At 43.1% G+C, this 23,024-nt stretch overlaps 6 protein-coding genes and 1 pseudogene across 12 annotated transcripts; 3 read left to right on the top strand and 4 right to left on the bottom strand.

Moving 5' to 3' along the window:
* Positions 1-663: 663 nt before the first annotated feature.
* LOC112293535 (receptor homology region, transmembrane domain- and RING domain-containing protein 1) lies at positions 664-3,812 on the bottom strand. Its single transcript, XM_024543065.3, has 4 exons — positions 2,779-3,812; positions 2,413-2,643; positions 1,651-2,052; positions 664-1,341 (listed from the first exon to the last, which is right to left on the bottom strand). Exons 1-4 carry the CDS (start codon positions 2,963-2,965, stop codon positions 1,094-1,096), a joined length of 1,068 nt encoding a protein of 355 aa, XP_024398833.1. The 5' UTR covers positions 2,966-3,812; the 3' UTR covers positions 664-1,093.
* A 1,348-nt stretch (positions 3,813-5,160) lies between these two features.
* LOC112293169 (protein TIC 22, chloroplastic) lies at positions 5,161-8,481 on the bottom strand. 2 transcript variants are annotated; one of them, XM_024542323.3, is made up of 8 exons: positions 7,670-8,481; positions 7,310-7,372; positions 6,978-7,055; positions 6,563-6,631; positions 6,342-6,401; positions 5,924-6,007; positions 5,660-5,695; positions 5,161-5,440 (listed from the first exon to the last, which is right to left on the bottom strand). In XM_024542323.3, the coding sequence occupies exons 1-8, from the start codon at positions 8,282-8,284 to the stop codon at positions 5,339-5,341; spliced, it is 1,107 nt and encodes a 368-aa protein (XP_024398091.1). In that variant the 5' UTR covers positions 8,285-8,481; the 3' UTR covers positions 5,161-5,338. The 2 variants fall into 2 exon arrangements, with proteins under 2 accessions (XP_024398091.1, XP_024398092.1); XM_024542324.3 differs by having other exon boundaries at positions 6,575-6,631.
* A 901-nt stretch (positions 8,482-9,382) lies between these two features.
* On the top strand, positions 9,383-12,285 carry LOC112293400 (small ribosomal subunit protein eS4x). 2 transcript variants are annotated; one of them, XM_024542732.3, is made up of 7 exons: positions 9,383-9,468; positions 9,720-9,797; positions 10,183-10,363; positions 10,565-10,662; positions 10,848-10,930; positions 11,097-11,445; positions 12,046-12,285. In XM_024542732.3, exons 1-7 carry the CDS (start codon positions 9,466-9,468, stop codon positions 12,172-12,174), a joined length of 921 nt encoding a protein of 306 aa, XP_024398500.3. In that variant the 5' UTR covers positions 9,383-9,465; the 3' UTR covers positions 12,175-12,285. The 2 variants fall into 2 exon arrangements, with proteins under 2 accessions (XP_024398500.3, XP_024398499.3); XM_024542731.3 differs by having other exon boundaries at positions 11,097-12,285.
* A 351-nt stretch (positions 12,286-12,636) lies between these two features.
* LOC112293027 (uncharacterized) lies at positions 12,637-14,881 on the top strand (annotated as a pseudogene). The gene is made up of 7 exons (XR_016497849.1): positions 12,637-12,663; positions 12,790-12,812; positions 13,009-13,286; positions 13,405-13,490; positions 13,595-13,707; positions 13,817-14,046; positions 14,140-14,881. The product of XR_016497849.1 is annotated as an uncharacterized LOC112293027 (transcript).
* Positions 14,882-14,997: 116 nt separating this feature from the next.
* LOC112293401 (uncharacterized) lies at positions 14,998-18,664 on the bottom strand. Of its 4 annotated transcripts, none has more exons than XR_012219221.2 (5): positions 18,163-18,664; positions 17,382-17,939; positions 17,011-17,124; positions 16,741-16,868; positions 14,998-16,525 (listed from the first exon to the last, which is right to left on the bottom strand). XR_012219221.2 is itself a non-coding variant. In XM_073539596.2 (4 exons), the coding sequence occupies exons 2-4, from the start codon at positions 17,544-17,546 to the stop codon at positions 16,821-16,823; spliced, it is 327 nt and encodes a 108-aa protein (XP_073395697.1). In that variant the 5' UTR covers positions 17,547-17,939; positions 18,163-18,664; the 3' UTR covers positions 14,998-16,820. The 4 variants fall into 4 exon arrangements, 2 of the variants coding, with proteins under 2 accessions (XP_073395697.1, XP_073395698.1); XR_012219222.2 differs by having other exon boundaries at positions 17,011-17,102; XM_073539596.2 differs by having other exon boundaries at positions 14,998-16,868.
* LOC112293028 (peroxidase 5) lies at positions 17,631-18,556 on the top strand. The gene is made up of 3 exons (XM_024542059.1): positions 17,631-17,744; positions 17,859-18,024; positions 18,153-18,556. The coding sequence occupies exons 1-3, from the start codon at positions 17,631-17,633 to the stop codon at positions 18,554-18,556; spliced, it is 684 nt and encodes a 227-aa protein (XP_024397827.1).
* Positions 18,665-18,804: 140 nt separating the features above from the next.
* LOC112293399 (uncharacterized) lies at positions 18,805-20,633 on the bottom strand. Its single transcript, XM_024542729.3, has one exon. It carries the CDS (start codon positions 20,207-20,209, stop codon positions 18,980-18,982), a length of 1,230 nt encoding a protein of 409 aa, XP_024398497.1. The 5' UTR covers positions 20,210-20,633; the 3' UTR covers positions 18,805-18,979.
* Between the last annotated feature and the right edge of the window lie 2,391 nt (positions 20,634-23,024).

Genomic DNA, 23,024 nt, shown 5'->3' with positions numbered 1-23,024 from the left:
GGAGTAAGGTGAGTGAAGAGTTGTCTGACACAGATGTGTGTTTTACAGTGTTGAAAGTGATGTTTTGCAAGTTTCATGAAAAGAAACGTGTAACACGGTAGGAACAACACCCAATATAATCCACTCCCTACTTTCTTCTATATAAATGTCATTGTTCTAATAAATATAGCTATTGTACGAATGTGCACGGTAATTTTCAAAGAACACCTATAGTTGGAAATAACTTAGTATGTAGAATTAAATCAAAGTTCAAAATTTTATATACAAGTTTTGACACAACTTTCCACATTGGACAACCTGATGTAAAAATTGGTATAAAAATTGGATGTTAACTAATATGAACATTTTAAATCACTCCTAACTAATTTAAGTTTACCGTCCCTTTTTACTCTTGCCCTTACAATACACTTATTGCTCACTACTCCCACAAATTTGTATCTTACAAAATCTCAGTTGCAAGTGATTCCTGTTAACCCTCGCACAATCTCAATTCTAAACATGTCATCAAAAAAAATACTAACAAAATTGGGTACACTGTTCCTTTCCTTCATGCCTGGCAATTGCTAAGAGTTGAATTTTAATCGAATGAATAGAGAAGGGCACTACGACGGCTATGTGTGTCGATGTGCACACAATTGGATACTGGAGTCTACACAGACAACATAAACAAAAGCAGGCGGATGGTCGAATTAAAAACCTATGTAAATACACAAACTAGCTTAAGTCTCCTCCTCGTTGCACCAGTATTGCAACAGCTCTAACAGCTTGCTCGAATCACATCTATTGTACACCAGAACATACCCAATGCTCTACAATAAACTGTCCCGCCAATATTCACATCCTTCGTATCATCATCTTCAATAAGAGATATTGAAGGAAGCTACGAAAACCACAAACATCACTTGCTAGCCATCTTCACCTGCATGGCGCGCCATTGAAGTGGTAGGAACCTTGATGTGTACTGCATCCTTCCTAACATACATGAATGAACTTAATTAGAGTCCAATCTGTAAAAACTCATGTGGCACACCTCGCCCCGTAACGATTTCTGCCACTTGATGTCTTTCTGAAAGTCAGATATTTGACACAGAAGTTAACACAGATCTTCTCCCGACACGTTTGCATATGACGACTCGGGGGTATGATCGGCAGGAGAGGCTACTGGTGACGTTTGCGTAGCTGCTGAAGACGTGACGGGAATAGAGACAACAGGGGAAACGAGCAAAGGAGTTGTCTCTGTAGCAGCTGGGTAAGCGGGTGTAACGTTTGCATCCTGCTTGCAAATTGGACAGAAAGGCTTCCGCGTGAGTAGCCACTGATCTATGCATCCGACATGAAAGTCTGCAGGTGACACATAAGAGAATATTCAGCACAATCAATAAGCCTTCCCCACTTGATATATGAAATTTTAAATTATTACGATTGTCATAGCGTTGCAGAAAACTTCAATAAATATCACATTTCAGAAACTGGAGATCCTATATGCAAAGTAATATGATAATTGGAGATACACTATAACACAAATTAATTGGTTACAAATAATCATAATACGTAGAATCAAGACATGAATGCAATAATACAGTGGACATCCGGCATCTACTGAATTGTAGTAATCAAGTCCGCAATGTTAGGTTCAGTGGAAAAGCATACCATGGTGACAAGGCAAATGTCGCAGCTTTTCTCCGCTCTCATAGTCCTCCAAGCAGATTGCACATGTCTCTCCAGTACCAGCTTCATCACTACCGGCGCCTTTGAAAACGAATGTAGGAAGTGCATCCACATCCCGAGCATCCATTCTAGATAGTTCTCGAGATAAGAGCCGAGAACCAAGACCCCGTAATCTATCACGTCGAACAAAGAAAAATGTTGACAACACCGCTGACACTGCAAGAAAAGTGATCGAAGAAAAAACTGTGATTGACCAGGCATTGTCCTTAACAGCTGGTAGTAATGTACATGTGTTATTTTCTCCCACAGCACCCAAGAGAGCTTGGCCAGTAATCCAAGAGACAAATACCGCATATATGTCAATATCCTCATCTGAGCCTGACACTGCAAAAATGAAGAAAGCAATTAGCAATCGACGTCACGAACAACAATAATCTCAGGCATAGAGACGGGTAATGGAGGAATATTCCCATAATTAGTAAAAGATTACATGCACAATGTCTATAAAGTGATCTGTACGGTGTGCAATGGATCCCTCTAGCTTATTAATCACTGAGGTTGCATATGCAGCCAAGAAGATTTGAATAGTGTAATACAATGCGTTTGACAGAAGAGTTGCTACCACTAGCATTTGCTGTCAAATGATGGCCCTGTGCAATTTGGTGCCCAGTTGCATAGAAACGTGTAAACAAAACCTTCAAAACCAGCACACAGAAATAAAGGTGATTCCACCAGAGTGCTTACTTGTGACCAATTCGTCGATGAAGTCTATAGTATTGTACACAATAGCAGCCTGAAACCCGGCCTTTTGAGCATTTCTCACCTTCTTATCAAAATTACAGGTACCCCTTGATATCACAACAAAAGGAGGTAATCGCTCGCCCTTCGGAATGTCGTTCTTAAGAGGGGTACATGCGTCAAGTGGATTTGCTACGTGTAAAATCCCAGACACACCTTCATCTGGTATGGGACGAGCTGCAGAAATACAAATGCCCGATATCAGGATATGACGAGAACATCTTATTCAACACATCCAGAACATTATATGTATGAAATCAACGTAATTTCAAAGACAGCATGTAATAGGAGAAAGAATGCGCAGGGACCAACCGAAGGCAGCTTCCATGTCTGGAAAAGATCGAGATTCATTTCTTGTATTCAGAAGAAGCACGTCAGCGCTTCCACGGCCAAAAAGAAGTGTGAGAAGAACGAGGGAGAGACAACCCAAAGAGACTACCACCTCCCTTTGGCTCCCAATCCTGTCAAGTAACCCCGATTCCCCTGAAACTGAAGGCATGTTTACGGCTGATTGAACTCAATAATGCTTTGGAGATGCTTTTGACCTGAAGTGACTATCTTCGATCCTTCTTTCCGGTGCAATCTTGAGTCCAGCATACTCTAACTCATAACAACGATAGTGGTATGCCAAGCAGTGTCAAGTTACGTCTAAAAAATTAAGGGATCAATATAATTGCCTCGCAGCAATATGACAGAATAACTTAAAAGCACTTTCGTAACAGTCCGTGAGCAAGCAACGAGCAACAACGACGAGGTTATGCTTCTAAGCTTTTCGAAAGTATTCGAAAGTGGGTTCTACATGGAGAATGGTTACCGCAACCACAAAAACCCGCACCAAAACCTACAAGAAATTAAACAACCTCAAAACCTAGAATGGCTGCACATGATCTCTACACGATTCATAACCACCCCCCCCCCCCCCGGACAGCCTGCCGCCTCGCCGTCAACCACCCTCGCCACGAATTCCGAACCGCTTCCAACACTCAACGACGCGGATAAACTACTCGAGCTCCGAGGTCCTCCTTTACGTTCAAACAGCCACGAAGATCGCGGCAGGGTTCGATACCACGAAAATTTGACACAACGCAAACCCTCCTCGTTCGAAGAAACTACGCCAGCAAATCCCTCTGAGGCCAGAACGAGCAAAAAGAAACGCAATCCAGAGCAGCTCCACGACACACAATTTCCATAACCGCTCATGACACACAGGGTCCCAGACGTCGAGAGAGAGCTCGCCAGAAGGCGCATGACACAAGGAATCGGTCGTCCAAGTCGATCGCTGACAACGCAATGCAATGCCGGACATGCGGCCATGCGATGAGCGGTCGGCGAAGTTATTACTCCGGAGCTGCCGAGAATGGCGAGCGCCGCGGCGACGTACGCATGCACCGCCACGATGCGCCTACGTCGGTTCTCGCCCGGGTATTAACCCCCGGTATCGTGGATGAAATGGCGTGGATTGTTTCTGTTATCTGTTTGCTTCATTCATCCATCTTGACCATTGCCCTAATATAACTTTTAGATGAAAGGTTAAATGTGAATACAATGAAAAGGAAATTTTGTTTGTTTGTTTGTTTGTTGGTTTTATTTATATTATTATTATTATTTAATATGAATTATTTTTTTGATATCCTTATCAGAAAGTACCATTCCAAATAGTTAATGGGGTGAGAACATAATACATAAAGAGTCTTTAAACCTAGAAGCCTACATTGAAAGGTTATGGTCTAAAAGCATTATGAATGTTTCATGCTTATTGAGCAAAAGTTATTTTTTAAAAACCTCCTTCTTTAGAAATAGTATAAAGCAAAAATAATTCATGAAATAAACATAAATTTTCTTATCTTTTATGTTATTTAAAAAATGGTTACTTATATTTTAAATGTAGATTTTAAAAATAGAAATAGATATATCTTTATCTAAAATTTATACATATTTTAGTAATGTTTTACACAACTTCTTAAATTTTTGTAAAAGCCATCTCTTTGATTGGTTCAAGCATAATTTATAAGCAACAAAACTATTTATATACTACAAGAAAAAATGCATTCTATTTCATTTTTTTTTAGCTCGCAACATTTTAGCTATTTTTTTCAAGTATAAAGCCAACTAAAAGATACTTCGTAATTTTAACCAATCACAAGGTTTGAAAGTTGCAACCTCTCACCTTCTCTCCTAAGAATGTATATATTTTCACATTTTTGAAAGACATTTGCATACAAATATATTCATCAATGTTACACTTAGTACATAATGAAAAAAAAAAAATACATTTGAAAAAGTCATGCAGTAACCATAAAAATGTTTAAGCTTAAATAACTAAAACCAAATTTAATTTCAATAACTTCATCCATACTTGTAAGAAAGAAAGTGTAAATGTCCTTCGAAAAAAAATTCAACTGCATAGAATTCTAACTCACTACAAAAATCATAGATTTTATAGACTTAAATTTAAAGAATAATTTATTCAAAATCCTTATTAAACAATGAATTTATGATATTATTATGAAACTATGACATTATAAATTGCAATTAAGAGTTATAATATTTTCTACACCATTGATAAGTTCTACAACAAAAATAAATGAATGACAGTGATATCAAAATTAGACAACATCCAACCATTTATAGAATAGCTATGCTTATTCATGGCTAAAACTTATTTTGGATAAAAGATTTGTCATCGTAAGTAGATTCTTTTAACCTTGAAACGTCCTCTTTTATTTTGTTGATTCCCACGTAGAAATAACATCAGAAAATACTAGAATAATTCACCTATTTTCTGTACACTTTTCATTAGTTTGTAGTTTCATTGATTTGACCTGAAGACCAAGAGCCTTTAACGTGACAAAATTTAGTAACAGGCCTTGATTCATCTGGCAATTGCGCCTTCAAATTGGGTTAAATATTTAAAAACATCCATTCCTGCTGGTATAAAAACAATTTCGGCACGCTGTGTCTCTTCTTCACTGCCCTGCAGTAGTTGAAACAAAACAGAATTTATAAACACACCGTTTGGAAAAGCAGAGTTTTGAACACAATTTCAACTAATAAAGGAGTTAACAGTGAACTCTCAATCATACATCTGATTGTTACTAACATTCAACAGTAAGTCTCAATGAGGCTAACAGAGTAATAACAATAATAAGCATCTGAAGACTAATACAAAGATGTAACAGCAATATAAACATACCTCCATCATGTCCAAGATATCTTCAAGGCTGTCCACCTGCCAGACACAAGCAAAAATAATCAAACCACAGAAGGTTTTCAAAGTAAAAGAGATTTTTTGTGCAACAGATAACTCAAAACAGCAAGCAGCAGATACTGAGCCTTGAGAAAGAGGTGCTGTGAATGACACATGAACGAATGAGGGATAAAACTGCCCCAGTCAATCTACACGTACAAAATACCGAGGTGATTACTAACAAAAGAGACAATTGAAAGTAACACACACCTGAATATTTGGTTTGAACTCTAATGCTGGATCCACCCTCTTCTGTTCCTCGAAAGCTGTTTGAAGAGCAGTTTCCAAATCCTCCTGTCAACAAGAAACGATGCACATGGATGGTTCAGTCCCTTTAAAAATGCTAAGAGATTTCACAACTAGAACTACAATAGACTATTGAAAGACCAGAATACCGATGTTAAAATGTATTCGACTTCTTGAAGGTCATCAGAAGGAAAAACACATGATCTTAACCAATACTGCTTATCCATACATTGGGGCCGCCTAGCGGCAGCCTGTAAGCACTTCGAGCTGACGGGGGTTTCGAACGACCTTATTCCTCAAATCAGAAGAGGGCACACTATGTTTGGTAAATCATTGTATGTAGTTGGTTAAAGACCTGTACTTGGAATGCCGGAATGCTCACCTTAGAGAAGAAAATAGGCAACAGCCGTCGGTTGATGCTGTTTAAGGTGAGGCTCTCAGACTGCCGATAACGTTAACCATTATCGTGACTTAGTAGTGATACAAGTCGTTCCAATTTCAAGATAGTAATACCTACGAATTGCAAACAAATAAACAAAGCTCGAATTTAATGGCCAAAACTGTACTCAAAGCAAGACGGTTCTGAGAAGGACGCAGATTTACTTGCTGATGTACCTGGAAAACCGGTACTCCTTCAAAGGCCTTGCTAAGTTCCCCAGCCCTTGCTTTAACCTAGATTCAAAATATTAACAAGTGAACGATGGTGATAACCCTGAACCAGCTTGTATTTGTGTGAATGAAAGTATGATCCAAGTACTATCGAGTACGATTTTTTGTGGCCCATAATTTCATCTTCGGCTTCAAAAGTCGAGGAAAAATTAAATCTCAACAGCAAATAGAACTACTACATATACAAACTAATTACCTCTGGTGTCCGAAGCTGTTATCATTCAAGTGAATTCTGTTCTCCTAATTACTAACTGCTTGAGACCAGAGAGCAACCAAAAAGCGTTGTTGAAGCTTCTTAGACTTTACATATCACATATGACTCGGCAATAGCAAAAAGAAAGTCAAATACCTCGTATGCATTCCTAATTTGATTAGGATCTGGAACGAATCGAAATGTTTCTCCCTCTTTACTGCTAAGCTGTAAAACCTGCGGGTAACATAGGAGTTTCATTCAGACCTTCGAATACAAATTTATCAACAATAAAAAATAGGAGTTTGCAATTATTTTTTACTTATTTATATCGAGAGAAAGAGAGCGAGAGCGAAAGCGAGAGAATGAGAGAATGAAGTTCACTCCACGCACATCCATGCAAATTTCAAAGAATTAATGCTTTGGAAAGGATGAAACTCATGCACTGAGGCTCAACGTACAGAATTAAAGTAATCGACTAAAATGCCCACCTTACCGAGTGGTATAGCTGTGACTCTAACATCACTACCTGCGGAAGGATCACGACTCCGTATCTACACAAAAAGGAGGAAACGTTAACCTGATTCATTTGCCGCAAAGAGACAAGGTGTATAATTCATACTAAGCTGTTTCTCCAAGCTTATGCTTCAGTGTACAATTTGTGAAAGGAACGAACAACATTCACTTTTAAATTCACAGGAATTACGACATACATTTCAAGATCTTAAGCTTATTTATTATGACTAGCATTCTCGTTGGCAATCAAAAGAGGTAATCCTCATAAGAATATCGCATTACAGATGCACTTTATGGTAAAACCATCTCAATGACCTACAGACACTTGCAAATACCTGCGAAAGAAACGCTTCAGCGTCAGTCTCACGGAAGCAGATAATGCCATACGATTCCGGAGAGTTCATTTCCGAAACAACCACGAATTCATTCGCCGAATTGCTCACAGTGTACACGGGAACCCCATCTAAACATTTGTTCACTTGCTCTTCGGTCATTGCGTTTCTTAAATTGGTTTCCACTTCTTCACTTTCACTTCTGAGCTTGGATTCCCATTCATCACCTTGATTAGGCGACCCTAGCGAGAATGAGGCCATGGGAACCCGCAGGGGTTTCTGATCCCTAACTCTGCGCGCCCTCTCGAACCGCGTCCTTGGCAGCTGGGTTTCAACTTGTGTTCCTAACCCAGACGAACCCATCCACAGCTTCTTCTCGCAGTCCGATATCCCGTTCCACACAGCTCTCCTATTCCTTCTCACGCTTCCAACACTCTGCGCTACAATCCGTTTCCTGTTCTCAACCAACTGCTCACACCGAAGCCAATTCCGAGTGTCGGCCAATCTCACCAACATTACGAGGTCCTCACCCAATGGAGTACATCGCCGAAACCCTCTCATACCGTCCGCAACGCCACCAGCGCTGGACACCACTCGGCTCGCAGAAGCGACGTCCATGGTGTCCAAACCACAGCTCCGCTGCTTGCTCCAATTCCAACACCCAGAATTATCCGCAAAAACCACCAATGCTCAGAGCGAGAAGTTTCTAAAGCAAACCCAAGTGTTAATATAAAAACTGCAGCTCTTGTAGAGCCAATCCTCCCTTCCACATCAACGCAAATTCATGCGGAAAAGCGACCGAGATGGATTGGCGAAGCTTGCCGCAATGGAATCCGCCGAGAGCGTGACAGGGTTTAAGCTTGGGGAGGGAGGGAGATAGGAACTGTGCGTACAACTGCGCGCCAAGCAACCGTAAATGCAAGCCCCCCTAAGTTCCAATAGCTGGACGATGGACAAATACCGTGCGTACATCTGCGCGTCTAGAAACCGTGGGATTCCTCTCATGGTTCCAATGGTGGATTGAAGCAGATGGAATTCCGTGCGCAGAACTGCGCGACCCACTAGCTTGACTGGGAGCTTCGCCTTCGCTCAAGGGCGGTTGTTGGTTGGGCACAATCCGGGAAGTAAATAGATTCGTTTCAAAAAAGTATGCTAAATGTTTATAAAATTGTGCTATGACTTGAATTTGCACAATATTATAAACATTTAGCATACTTTTTTTCACGATGTTTTTCATTTTTTTATAAATTAATCTTAGATATTGATTTGAATGTTTATTCATAATCATATGTAAAATGCAATTTTTAGACCCACACATACATACAAAAAATTTCAAATCAAACTCAATTATAGAATCTAAAACCTAGAGCAAAAAAAGAATAATCTTTTTCCCATCTTTAATAAAACAAAAACCTATAAATATAAACTTCACACCCAATTTGTAACTTACCATGATAAATTTCAACAAAACTCTAGTTATACCATATTTACAATGGTTCCAAATTCTTTGTAAAAAAATTGCCCAACTAAGGATTATTATTCCGTTGGTCGAGGACAAACAGCCTTCCACAGTTAGTGAGTTCGACGCTGAGGACCGAGAAGAAACGAACAGAGTACAAATGGATGATAAAATGAGAAGGATGTGGCACTTAGGATGAATGAAATATGGGGTCGAGGAGCAGTCGGAGGGAGACCAGAAGCGCAAAGAGAGGTCTCTCCGTTGCGGTGTTGTTGCGGTGCAGCCAGCTCGTGCTCTGCCACTCCGCTGCTTCGAAGCCCCAGCTCGTCACACACTCATCATGGTACTCTTGTGCTACCTCCTGCCCTTCACTGTTTGCTCGATCCGATTTCCTATGAGCCTCTTTCTGGCTTCTTGTGTGATGTCTCATCCACTTTTTCTCTGGTGAGAGTTCGAAGCTGAGGTGAGGGGTAGATTAGGGTTTTGAGGGTTTTGAGGTTGGTTTCGTAGCATATTTTTGAAATGTGCGCTGATTTTTTTCTTTTTTTTATTTTTTTACGTTGTTTTTGTTTTTTTTGTTATTTTTTTCTTCAGGCTCGTGGTTTGAAGAAGCATTTGAAGAGGCTCAATGCGCCCAAGCATTGGATGCTCGACAAATTGGGTGGCGCCTTTGTGAGTTCTTTTACTTTGACCTGAATTGGTGTTTCTGGCTTCGTTGATCTGTAATAGGAACGCACAGGGTTCCTGGAGCTGCCCCCTTAGTTTTCGAAGTGTCTGCAATAATAAAAAAAAAAACTTTACGGATTGTGTGGATTAGACCACACTCGTAGTCTTTTCAGTAATTAAAAGAAGGTTTGAATGAGGAGTAAGATGGATCATTAGTTCAATCTACTGAAGTTTTAGTTCAACTCTGCATAATGCTCTTTGATGATTCCCAATGTTTTACCCCCCCCCTTTTTTTTTCCTCCTCGGAATAGGATTGAGTTTAGGTGGCGTAGTTTCGTTGCATTTGGTGAACAGCGATTTGACGTTACTTTTTTGACTTATTCTACTTTAGGCACCTAAGCCCTCTCCGGGACCTCACAAGGAGCGAGAATGTCTGCCGTTGGTAGTTATGCTGAGGAACAGGCTGAAGTATGCTTTGACCTACCGCGAAGTAGTTGCCATCGTTATGCAGCGCCTCATCTCCATTGATGGCAAGGTCCGCACTGACAAGTGCTACCCTGCAGGTTTCATGGGTACGTTATCTTGCATACAGTCACTTGCACTGTGCAATGTCTTTCTAATTCTCTACATGTTGTAATCGTAAAGATGATTAGTGCTTTGCGTAAGACGCGCATGAATTTGACGCATGTTCTGCCTATGGATCCTTTTTCTTACATCTATTTAATGATTTGGTTTGGCACCACTTAATGTTCGTATTTATGTTTGCAATGCAGATGTCATCTCCATTGCCAAGACCAACGAGAATTTTCGTCTATTGTACGACAACAAGGGTCGTTTCACCCTTCATCACATCAGTGCTGAGGAAGCTAAGGTAACATTCTTTCTTTGATGTTCTCTTCAATGATTTCGACATGTGAAAGTAGTTACTTTGGGTCTCACAATGATCTCTTGAAACTCGTAATTTTCCCTGTCACATGTGTAGTATTTGCTTGTTTTGAAGTGGCAGAGATATTTTCTGCATTTTTAACGAACTCTTCATCGATTGTTTGAGCACAGTACAAGCTGTGCAAAGTGAGGTCTGCTCAGTTTGGAGACAAGGGTGTTCCCCACATCACCACCTTCGATGGTCGCACCATCAGGTAGGGCCTCACAATCACTAGAAGTCAATGGATCGCTGTTGTTTCTCTGACTAGTATCCTCATCATTTCATTGTTCATCAATTTGATTCCTGTTGAATAGTATGGTGCAATTGAGCATAAATTGTACAGTCCGACACGCTGATCTAATCAATCTGCCTCATGATAGATACCCAGACCCTCTTATCAAGGCTAACGACACAGTGAAGATCAACCTTGAGACAGGGAAGGTCGTTGAGTTTATTAAATTCGACGTTGGCAACATTGTTATGGTGACCGGCGGGCGAAACAGAGGGCGTATTGGTGTTATCCACCATCGTGAGAAGCACAAAGGTAGTTTTGATATCATCCATGTGACAGACGCCACCGGAAACCAGTTTGCCACACGTATGGGTAATGTGTACACTATTGGGCAGGGCACTAAGCCTTGGATCACCCTTCCCCGCGGCAAGGGTATTAAGCTAAGCATTGTGGAGGAGGCCAAGAAGCGCAAAGCTACCCTTAAGCAAGCTGCTCAGGTTGTATCCCCGGTCTTTTCTTGCAATTTTGATTTATGCGTATGGAGGTCGATTTCTGTATTTTTTGGAGAAAGTAAAACCTTCACGTTTTTCAAATTCACACTTAAACTGGTCACGTTACTTGCCCGGACTTAGTTTAAGATAGAATGCAGTCAACCAAGTGAAAGATTTTTCCATTCCATTTCAGAGTCTGTGCGATTACTTAAAGACTAACCCAACTGGAGCAAAACTTGAATTTCCACTGATTTTAGGAGAACAAGGAATAAACTTAGTCATCCAGACTCATTATTAACACTTTCGCTAGCATCAGTTCTAACACAACGTTGGAGGAGGTTATCTCAAGTAATTTCAGTTCAAAGACAGACAATTTGACTTGATGCTCTTCTACAATTAAAGGAGGTCCAGACATGAAGGCCATGAAGTTGGATCAAAATCTTATTTCATATGGACATGGTCTTAGAATTAGAAAAAACCCATTTCAAGTGTAGGATCCTACACTAGGGAGGTAACTTCTGGCAGTTGTGAGATTTCCAACGATGATGACTCAGTGTTACCATGCGTCTCGCAAGATATTAATTGTTGTGGATGTTTTGACTGCAGCGAATGAAAAGTCCCATAGGGGTGAAATCTTCCTTACATTCAGATGTGCCTACTGTTCATGAAGGTCAACCCAGTAGAACAGCCGAAGTATTAATAACATGGGTGATGTGCAACCATAGAATACGTTGACCTGAGCAGCTAGCGAGTTGGAGGGAGATTCAGTGTCCCAAAGCTTACGAAATTCTTCTAGAATTTCTGGGCCTTTTTCTCAGTATAATATGAAAGCTGCATGAGATGAAACTGGCGAGTGACCATCGTGGTCAGTGTAACAGGCCCCTTCGCAACTTCGTATGCAGGGCCGGTTTAGTGCGGCCTCCACAACTCTGTCCACATGCACTATTTCTTCAAGGAACGACGGCAGTCTTCAGATCCATCGGTTCATGGCCTCAACATCTCACTGGATCCGACCTATTTCGCTTGAATCCTTTTCGAAACCATCTGGCTAGATACTAATTCGGTACTCGTACTAGAAGTTCCGGGGTGCTGCACCACCAACCCTTTTTCCCCGAAGGCTATGGTGAGATTCCGTGCCCATCGGCCAAGCTAAAGTATTGCAATCATCGGAAGCTTCTTCGAAAGCTGGCGTAGGCCATGCTCGGCATCCGCTTAATTCGTCTCGTAAACACCATTCACGAACTCGCCAGATTGAATCTACAATTTGGGTAGAGCAAGGCCAACTGTTCAACGCGCCTAGCATCGCATTGTGATGCCAACTCCTGCCAGGCAAAATAACTTGATCAAGAGGCTCATGTTACGCTCATCGACCCGTAAGATTCTTATAATCTATTAATTCTACCTGTTTCGAAAAACCGAAACACATAACAGAGGCTGGAAAACTCCGCGTACAACAATGTTTGCCACAGCCACTTCATTATCTACCTGTTTTTATTTTGACAGCCATGGAAGATAAACAATTAAAGAGCATCTCCTCACATTGTGCTTTTCTAATATAACATGGCGCAGAAAAGAGTACTTTGAGATTCCATGTGCGCGAATCAGATGTACTGTGGAACCTACAGTTGCTGAGCGGCCGGTTGTGAAGCATTCGGAATACTTGAAGGCAGCTCGCGTTGTGCAGAGCGCAGCCCGAAGTGTGATCCATTCGAATTCCTCGTCAACACAACCGGAGGTTATTACTGATTCCGGTGAGCGTGTTCCATTCGATTTCCTTGTCATCACTACCGGTAGCACCTACACCGGACCTAGCACTGAAGCAGAGCGCATCAAGTTTTACGAAGATGGTGAGTGATCAGTCGCTTGACCAAGCGTGTATGTAAATCTCATTCACTGTCAAATTATACTTCAGTGAGTTAGGCTTCATGATGCAATGCAGTTTTCTGATGCTACAATTTCGCAGAGAAAAAGAATCCGTTCTCGTCATCGGAGGTGGACCAGTGGGTATTGAGTTTGTTGGCGAGATTGTAACCGACTTTCCAGACAAGAAGGTAAGCCTATTGCAAACCCAGTCGAAGTGGAGCACTTGTAGTTCTTAGACATTGCATCGGTCTGTTCTCAAAACATACTGACAGGTAGTTTCCCTGTGATTCAGGTAACGTTGGTGCATTCTGGTGAGCGCGTCCTGGAGTTCCTTGGCAACAAAGCGTCGGAAAAGACGCACAAGTGGTTGAAGTCTGAGAAAGTGGAATTGATTTTGAACGACAGGTACAGGGGCATCTTGCTTGCAGCTTATTATGCTGATGTAAAATGACTTCAGGTTTAGGGCTCATGAGGGATAAACTGCTGAATTGAGTGATTGGCGAGATGGTTGCAGAATAGAGGTTGAAAACCTGACAGGACCCGATTATGTGACGAAGAACGGGGACGCATATCAAGGCCGATGCACACTTCGTGTGCATTGGAAAGCGCGTCGGATCGTAGTGGTTGAAGGAAACGGATCTTGCCCACCTGCTCGACGAAAATGACCGCTTGAAGGTCGACACCAACATGCGATTGGAAGGAGTTCCCAATGTTTTTGCAGTCGGTGACATTACCAACACCAAAGTAAGCAAAGCATTCCATGTTAATCTGTAGTTACTGAATTGGGTTTTGATGGGTTGTATCCGAACTGATGCAATGGACACGAGCGTATTGCAGGAGATCAAGCAAGGGTATCTAGCGCTTAATCAAGCTGCGGTGGTAGTCGAAAACATTAAGAAGCTCTTTAAAGCTCCGAAAGCGCCCAAGCTTGCAGGATATAAACCTTTAGCGTCGCCGTTGGGTGTTGTTTCATTGGGACGGTGCGAAGCAGTTGCACAGTTGCCCCTCGTGACCCTCGTGGGCCGCTTTCCTGGCATGATCTAAAGCAAGGACCACTTCGTAGGAAAGGCCTGATCAGATCTCGGCTTGTCTAGCTGATGCTTCCCACTTGTGCTCCATTACTTTCCTGGTTTTTGACAAAATTTGTAGTATAGTTCGTCTGGTGACATTAACTATCACTTTCGCTGTATGTATGTATTTCATGGACGATGCCTTCACTTAGAACCTTAGTCATATTCATAATCTAACCGTGTTAATGTTGAATTATTCATATAAACAATGTTACTGAACCCTACGTTCTTTCGCTTGAAGCCTCACAATTGCCAGGTATAAGGAGGTTTATTCGAATTTATTAACGGGTAGTGTAATCGCGTACCTGTTCATTGCAGAGTGTTTGTCCATTAGCACTAACTGAATATTGTTTTACGTATTTCCCCACAACATTTGCACTGCAGAGGACTTTTGTTCATGTAGTTGATGTATCCTGGGGGGAGTGCCTTGTCTCGCACTGCTCACTCTGAGTAGTGCTGTGAATTCAGCTCTTTGGTAATAAAGATCCGGGAAGTTGTTCCTCGCTTCATCCACGTTGTCGAAACGATTCGCAAAAACTAAATAGAAAACGAATTATATCCCAGCATGAGAAAAAAGAACTGGGAGCACAACTAGGTGTTCAATATCCCTGTAGAATGATCAATCATAGCAATCGTTAAGAAAATTATTTAACGAAGACGCGTTAATCCGCAAGACGTGCTTGTGAACTTGGCTGGATTCACGGCCATGACCACATGGTAGTCAGCGCGCACCCAGAAGAGAGGAGATGCCTGCTTTTCAATCCTGACACAGACCATGGCATCAACACGACTTATAAAGCTAAGCTGTTTGTCCGTTACGGACTAAAAGGTAAGCTCGACGTAAGCGCGAAGTCCTCGACGATGAGTTCGGATGTCACTGTTGCGACATTCTGGTGGCCAAATTGCAACAAGAGGAGGAATTCTCCGACCAGAATATCAAGCCCCCGGAAGATGTGTGACGGCTGATAACGTCGCATTTCATGCCGAATTTGCAGCTACGGTGTTCGCGGTGACGCTGCAGACGAAATCGGAGCCAGGAGTGCAGTCTAGACCAACGGCAAAGTTCCTGGCGGCGACATTGACGAGATGATGTGCAGGGAAATGAACTCGCTTCGGAACCAACCAAAGAATCAGATCGATGAGTTCTGCCAGGATCTAATGCGAGTAGCAACGCACGAGATGAGGAAATCATGCAGAGCTGGACGTATTGCTATTCCAGGGAATGGCGCCGCCGGAGCAGCCAGGTATATCCGACCCACCTTGGATCCTGAATTCCTTGTTCTCCGCGGAGCCCCCTCTCAACTCCACAGATATTTGTCTGCAGATTTGGTCCGGTTTCTGACAAAGCTAATCCCAACTCCTAGTGCTAGCTGCGTCTTGTGGATCTCTCTTTCGATATTCTAAGATACATATATTTTGTCCAGTGCGACATTGTGAGGTTCCTGAACAAAGCTCCGGCTGATGGGCTTGTCTCGATCGGGGCTAGGAGATTGCTTTGAGTCACTGCAGGATATTCTGTTAACTCTGGAATGACGATGGCATGTGACCTGTAGGTCGCTGCAATTACCCAGTCAGAGACTTGCAGGCTTTCTAATCAATAAAGCAATGAAACTTTTCATGGTCGACTTTACAAAATATTATTTCACAGACACACCTGCTGCTGTTGTGAATCTGAGTCGCGGGACAACAGGCATTTGGTGATTGTCTTTTGAGCGGAAAATCGTAAGTTTGCACTAGCTGCTTTGTTGATTCATCGCGATCTGAACGCAGTGCCCTCTTGTTGGAATAATTTTCTTTAATAGAAGTAAGCAAAACTCAACACCGCCGTGTATCTTGTCTGTGGTGGGCAGCTTTGATTGTGTGAAAGTTCGAATGTCAAATAGAGATTTTGGCTGCATCAGCAAAGAATACACGTCTATTCCTCTAATTTTCTTCTATAGTGTACACTTGAACTGCAGCAAAAGATTGGAGTATAGAAGCATATTGCCCTTCACTGACTCTGCTACGCACTCGATGCGCCGCTTGCGGTTGTCGTAAGGTTCTAGAAAGGAAACTTCTCGTCTAAGCTGTTCTGTGTTGGTGGGTTCGATTGAAAGTCATGTGTGCAATCAATCATAGGTGATTGAAGGTGGTCCCAGTTGGAGTACTGTCCACTACACAGTTCCCAGCTTGCGTCAAAATTTAGCTACGGCACTTTCCATGAAAATCTCATGTCCACCAAACGAGACGGACATCAAAGTGAAAACAGTATTGAAATATGTTGCAAAGCAAGTCACGGAGCGTTGTAAGAACACAACCACAGAACGTTCACAACGGGCTGAGAGCCAAAAACAAATGAAGCATCAAAGTTCCTTGTCAGAACACAAACCAGGTGTGAACGTCCTTGAATTACTGGCAACCATGCTGGAGGCATTGTGTGCAAACATTGGATCCATTGAATCTATAAATTCAGGAACCCTGATTGATGAAGATTACTTTTGACCAAATGTCAAACTCCTGCAAAACAGTTGTGTGTCAAGTGGCCATCACCAGCAAGCTCAGTGATCACGTGGCTGTTGTACGATTTACCTCCTGCTTCTCTAGTTCTACCAAGATTGAAATTTGAATATATAAATTGGATCGTGCGATTGCAACATACCTCAGATTCTTCTTCACAGTTATGGTCGGCTTGGACCTCATTGACGGACTCAAGAGGCTCGCAGAAACGGGGTAGCCTTTCCGAATGCCGATCTACTATGCAGTGGAGTCCCCTCTGTTAGATTTTCAATCAACAACCACATACTGTTCCAATGAAAAAATAAGCATTCTAGGTAACTTTTGACTGTTATCATACGGTTGAGATGGCTGTTCCGACCAAGTACCTCGACAGCTCTATCCTTGATGATATTGGGCGTAATGAGTACGATCCCAGTAAATACTGAAGATGGTGCTGATCTACATTATGACTTCTTCGAGCATAATTGTCCAGAAGTTGAAAACATTGTCTGTAATCCAATATACGAATCTTACCTGAAGAACAGCACGATTGCGCCTGGTGTCCTTCGGATGGCATATCATGACTGTTTCGTTCGTGTAAGTGTCTCCTCGACGATATAGATGTAATTTATGCAATTTTTCATGATTACCCAACCAGGTCAGGTTGATCACTGATTGTTGAGCGGGCGTTGTGCCCATGCCGTGTCTTCGGATCAGGGTTGCGACGCATCATTGCTCCTGGAGGGTCCCGATTCAGAGAAATCGCATCCCATCAACGCTCCCATGCATGGCTTCGAAGCAATAGATGCTGCGAAGGAAGAAGTGGAGAAAGCCTGTCCTGGAGTTGTATCATGCGCAGATGTCTTGCAGTTCGCTGTTCGCGACGTTGTCATACTGGTATGATACACTCTAAGTTGTCAAGAGTAGTCCATCTAAGATAACAGTGTATCCGTTAACATCATTGAATTTCACAATGTACAAGACTTGATGGAGCTTGAATCGTTTGTGTAGACAGGAGGCTGCGATTGGCGGGTCCTAGCTGGGCGCAGAGACGGATTGGTGTCGAATTCTACTGAGGTCCCAAAAAACATACTAGCCCCAGATAAGAAAGTATCAGATCTACTGCAGGCTTTCCAGAAGAAAGGATTCAACGCTGCTCAAATGGTCACTCTAACAGGTATCGAGTCTAGTGATCTTTCCTCGCACATATAAACATCAATGATCTGCAGTTGCAACACCGTATACCAAAATCATTCCTATCAAGAGTTTAAATCAATTCATGACAATTCAGATTTCGTTTTGTAGGTGCTCATACCATCGGCAGAGCCTCCTGGTTTGCCTTCGACGTCCGAATCCACAATTTCAGTGGTGATCAATCAAAGGTCGATCCATCTCTACCACCTCTTTTTGCATCCATCTTGAAGAAGAAATGCCCTTCGGCAAACCTGACGAAGTGGGTCAACCTGGAGGTAATCACCCCACGCAGATTTGACACCCAGTATTACAAAAATCTCATCCACAAAATCGGTTTGCTCACCTCCGACATGAGCATGGTGGCGGACTCGCACACGCAGGAGCAGGTTTACATGAACACCAACTGGCAAAAGTTCAGCTCAAACTTTGCGGATGCAATGGTTGATCTAAGCAAGCTCGATGTCCTGACAGTTCAGTCTGGTGAGATCCGGTTAAAATGCCGATTCGTGAACTAAATTCTCGGCAGAGCAGTACCATTACAATCGGCCATGATCGTAACTTTTGCTGTAACGAGAGTCTCTCAACCTAATCATTCTGCAAGCTTTCGGGTTGGGCTTATCAAACTAGTTAAGCAGACACTGATGGAAAAAGTTTACTGTAGGTTTGAACATTAGGGGGTTGAAAATCAACTGACAAAGCAACTTTCTGGTCTAGGCTAATCAGTGAAGAGAGCATGTGACTTCTACTTCCAGGTTTCAAAAGCTTTTTGAGGGTGCATGGCAACGTGTACTTATATTAATTGATCAGAATGTACAAAATCAAAGGGAACCTAAGATAAATGATACACTTAATCACGACAAGTGTAAATGTCCTGCTGCTTAACCTCGACCGAACCTAGAAGACCTTGAAAGAATCAACCTGCTGCCTTTTGGGGTGCATTAAATTCCACGAATCTGTCCCAGTTCTTGAATAGCTGTGAACATCTTGCGTCGGGCACCAACGGCGTCCACTCCCATTTCTCGTAGATCATCCATGGTTAGAAGTGGAAGTACTTCAGTATCAACTTCGTTGAGTTCAAACAATTCTGAGTACTTTCCCAATCCAAGGTCTTGTAACCATCCACTGACCCCTGCAGACAGCAAACCTCTCTGGCTGGAACTGGGAGTGATAGTGGTCGTTCCATCTGCTACCGCTGCAGCAGCCTGGAAGCGCCCGCTAGGTTCTCCCGCGATTTCTCTACTCGAAACGCCCTTGTCTCTACCTACAATATCTGCACTCGCCATATCCCGATTCTCACTATCCCTAATTTCCACGTCCCTACTTGCAGCCTGCCTTCCTGATCTTCGTTCTCCCTCACGTTGTTTCATTTTACTAAACCCTTTTCCATTTGCTTGCCCTGGACCATCCTCAATCGCACCCTGTATTTCGTCGCCATGATTATTGGGATTAGCGCCAGCGTCGCCATCCTCGCTACCTGCGGAGGCGCCATTCTCCGAATCATCAGCTGGCATATCCTCTTCTACTTTCAAACCACTTCCTAGAGGTTCATCGGAATCTGAAGATGTTTCAGCCAAAAATGGAGCTTCATCGTCCGCCTGTAAAGGAAGAATTTCCTTATCCACCTCGTCGTCGTCCTCTTCGTCTCCTCTGCTTTCCGGCGAATCGGCGCCAAGCGGAGGTTTGGACCTAATACCTTCGTGCTTACCGCTCGATCTCCATCCCAGACGGGGTCCTCCAGGCCCCTTACCGCGCACTTTATTATTCACTTTCCTTAAGACGCCAGTGTGCCGCTTCGCCTGCTGTTCCTTCACGGGCGTGCTACTACCACCCGGACCTGCAGCATTTACCAATTTTTGCACCGCTGTCACAAACCTCTGCTCATCTTCAGACGCTGCAATGGGTTCAATCACCTCCCACTCCTCCTCCATCACCACTTTGTCCCCCGCCACCTGCTCGAGGGGCCGAGTTCGCGGTGCCTTCTTACCACTATTCCCCTTTCCTATACTCAACACCTCCGCCGATGGCGACTTCCCCGCTCCGACTTGCTTCCTCCGTTGCCTAGGCGCTTCCACCCACAACGACGACGCATCGTAGGGCGCCGCATAGCCGATTTCTCCCAGTCTCACACTCGGCCTCCTCCTCCGCTTCGACTGCGGCTGATCATCCATCGCCACAATTTCCCTTTGCCAAACCCCTACCCTAACTCCAAAACACTCTCAACCTCAACAAAACCACAAAAAGAAACTAAAACCGCAAAGAAACAATCACCCTCCAATACTCACAAACCATCAAAACCATAAAAAATTAAAAACAACAAAGAATAAGAACACGACATGATAAGCTCGTCAACTAACTCATAAACGAGAAAAAAATATTAAACAGTGAGCAGAGTAGAAGAAGAGAAGCGGGATAGGGAAAGAGCAGAGAGGACCAAGAGGAGGCAACGGAGTTGTTCAGTAGGCAACAAACAAACAGACGGCAAACACACGTCGCAACACAGTTGGGTTTCCCGTTATAAAATCGCGATTGGAGCTGTTCCTGACTCTGTCCATGCACGCACAATTGGTGCAGGGAAACACTCACTACCCCCCCCCCCCCCCCCCCCCCGACGCACTCCCTCCCTGGATTAGGTTTTCATCACACGAAGCTTCCCCTCCCTGGCTTGTTCACTCACTGATTGCCTCGCTCACTCCCAGTGAGGGAGGGAGGGTGCTTCCCAGCTGGCAGGACGCTCCTCGTCGCCCGTGCCGGTCTCCGGTCACCGGTCCAGTCACCGTGCGTGCGTCTCGACAAGGGATGTTAGTGGGGTTTTTTTTTTATTTATTTATTTTTTTTCCTCTTCTGACACAAGTAAAGTGATTGTTTACTGCTGTTAAAAATAAGAGTACAAGTGTGCTGGCCAGGTCCGGCCATCACTGGGACCGCATACAACTAATCCCTACTTATTAGACCAAATTTGGGCTTACTAATTTCCATTAGGGGGGATCCGCAGCCCATGTCGCCATAACTTTGTTTATACACCATTGAAGACGAAATCTTTCCAGTTGCATTGGAGCTTGGTTAGATGTTTTACGGCTCTTTTCCTTCGTTATCGCCTAAGCGATCCTCCCATAATCAACCAACCTTAACCACATCGTGTTGAACATTTTCTTTTGATGCCAATGACGACCATTAAAAGCAGCATCATTTCTCTCGATCCACAGTCCACACAATGATACCACGTGGTAGCAACCATGAACGACTCACCTTTCTAAAATAGTGAGGTATTATGTGCGAGAAGATCCCTTGTTTCCATGTTAGATTAGTCGGGTAAGTGATGTGTCCCTTCTACCTACACTTCTATGTGTGTGAGATGCGTTGTTTGTGCGACTACTCCCTATGACCCTTCTCAGTCCTATTCGACTCAACCTGTCCGTGGGAACTCTCCCTCCCCTTCTCCCCCTGTGCGTAAGCACCCTTGGCGTATCACGATCAGTAAATTTCTCTAAATATTTTCCCCTCCACTCCCAAGCTCTGGTGGCTGAAGAGCACTCCCAGAATCTGTGCATCACTGTTTCGATAGAACCAATGAGGCACACTTGGCAGCATTTGTCGACGGCCGCATTTGTTCTGCCTCTCCAAAAATTGACGGCCACCGGACAATGCCAGACTAACCATAGGAGGCCAGCTTCCTTCAGTGTACGCTGGTTGTCCCACACATTCAACCATCTCAATTTATACGCGCTTGGTAGTACGCCTGCCAATTTTAACGTCACAGCATCCGGCACCCTATTCTTCTATTGCAGAAGTTGTCTTCCCAACTGCGTTGAGTAACCCAACAGTGGTTGGCCATCTCGCCATTTGAACCTGCCTGGATCCCACTAGAGACGATCAATCCTCCCGTAGAACAATAGAATACTAATTTTCTGCTGTCCATGTTTAACTTGATCCACGCGTACCTTGTGTGGGATGTCTCGCAACGAGGCTGAGACTAGAACTAGGCAGCGTGTATTCTCTATCACCTGATGTAAATTCACCGAGGTGGGCAGCCATGTCTGTGTAGCGTCCCTGGCTGGGTTGCATGTTGCTGAAATCTGAAACACAGAATGCGGAAGCGGATCATCATCCGCCCTACATATGCCTACCCAGTCACCCGTTGGAAAACTCATCCCTCTAAATCGCAGCAAACTGTTCCAGGCTCCTTCCATTATCCGACACGCAGCTTCCCATGCTCCTACCTCCCTTGGTGCCAAGCCAAATTTTAATTCAGCTTCCGGAATTGTTATAAACCTGCTCCCATTCCACACATCTTTGTACGTACGCATTCCAGAATAGTAGAGATGCGATGCCCGAATTCTAGAAAACCCAAGGCCGATCAAGGTGATTGTTGGGCAGTGCCACAGGCTACAGCACAAGAGTTTGTAGATGTTTGTTGGAGGTATGAAAGTAAGTTTAGGAAGAAGGTTTTTCCATGCTGCGTGGTGCGATTCCATGCAGCCGATCCACGATTACTTTGGTATGCTGGTAGAGCGAAGTAATTAAGGCCACGTGATCATCTCACTCTTGCATACGGTTGAGAGTAACCTAATCTGAATCTTAATATTAATTTGAGGTTCGATTGACCCAATTCTAATGCCTTAACCACACATTTGACCATTATTCATCATGGTATCTTCAAGATGAATAAGATTAATGCCCCTTTTGATTGTAGATTAGCAACATTGTAGCCATACTTTTGATCTAGATTGTTCAATGGTACCTAAAACAAGGTATGTTCTTAAGGTTACCTTGACCTTGGTTACCCTTCTCTTTGTTCTTTCCTACAGAGACATAAAAAAGAATAATGAGGATAGTAATATACTATTAACCACTACTCCTCTTCATGTTGCATTAATTTGTATTATACACTAATAGATGAGTTTCTTCTTTACATGCACTTTTTAAAAACTTGTCCACATCTTCAGATTTCAATGAGAGTTTAAATGGAGAACCAAGTAATTTGCT

The sequence above is a fragment of the Physcomitrium patens genome, chromosome 16, assembly GCF_059467195.1.
Source record: "Physcomitrium patens ecotype Gransden chromosome 16, ASM5946719v1, whole genome shotgun sequence".
In the NCBI taxonomy this organism is placed as follows: Eukaryota; Viridiplantae; Streptophyta; class Bryopsida; order Funariales; family Funariaceae; genus Physcomitrium; species Physcomitrium patens.
This window is presented reverse-complemented; position numbering and strand designations above follow the sequence as displayed.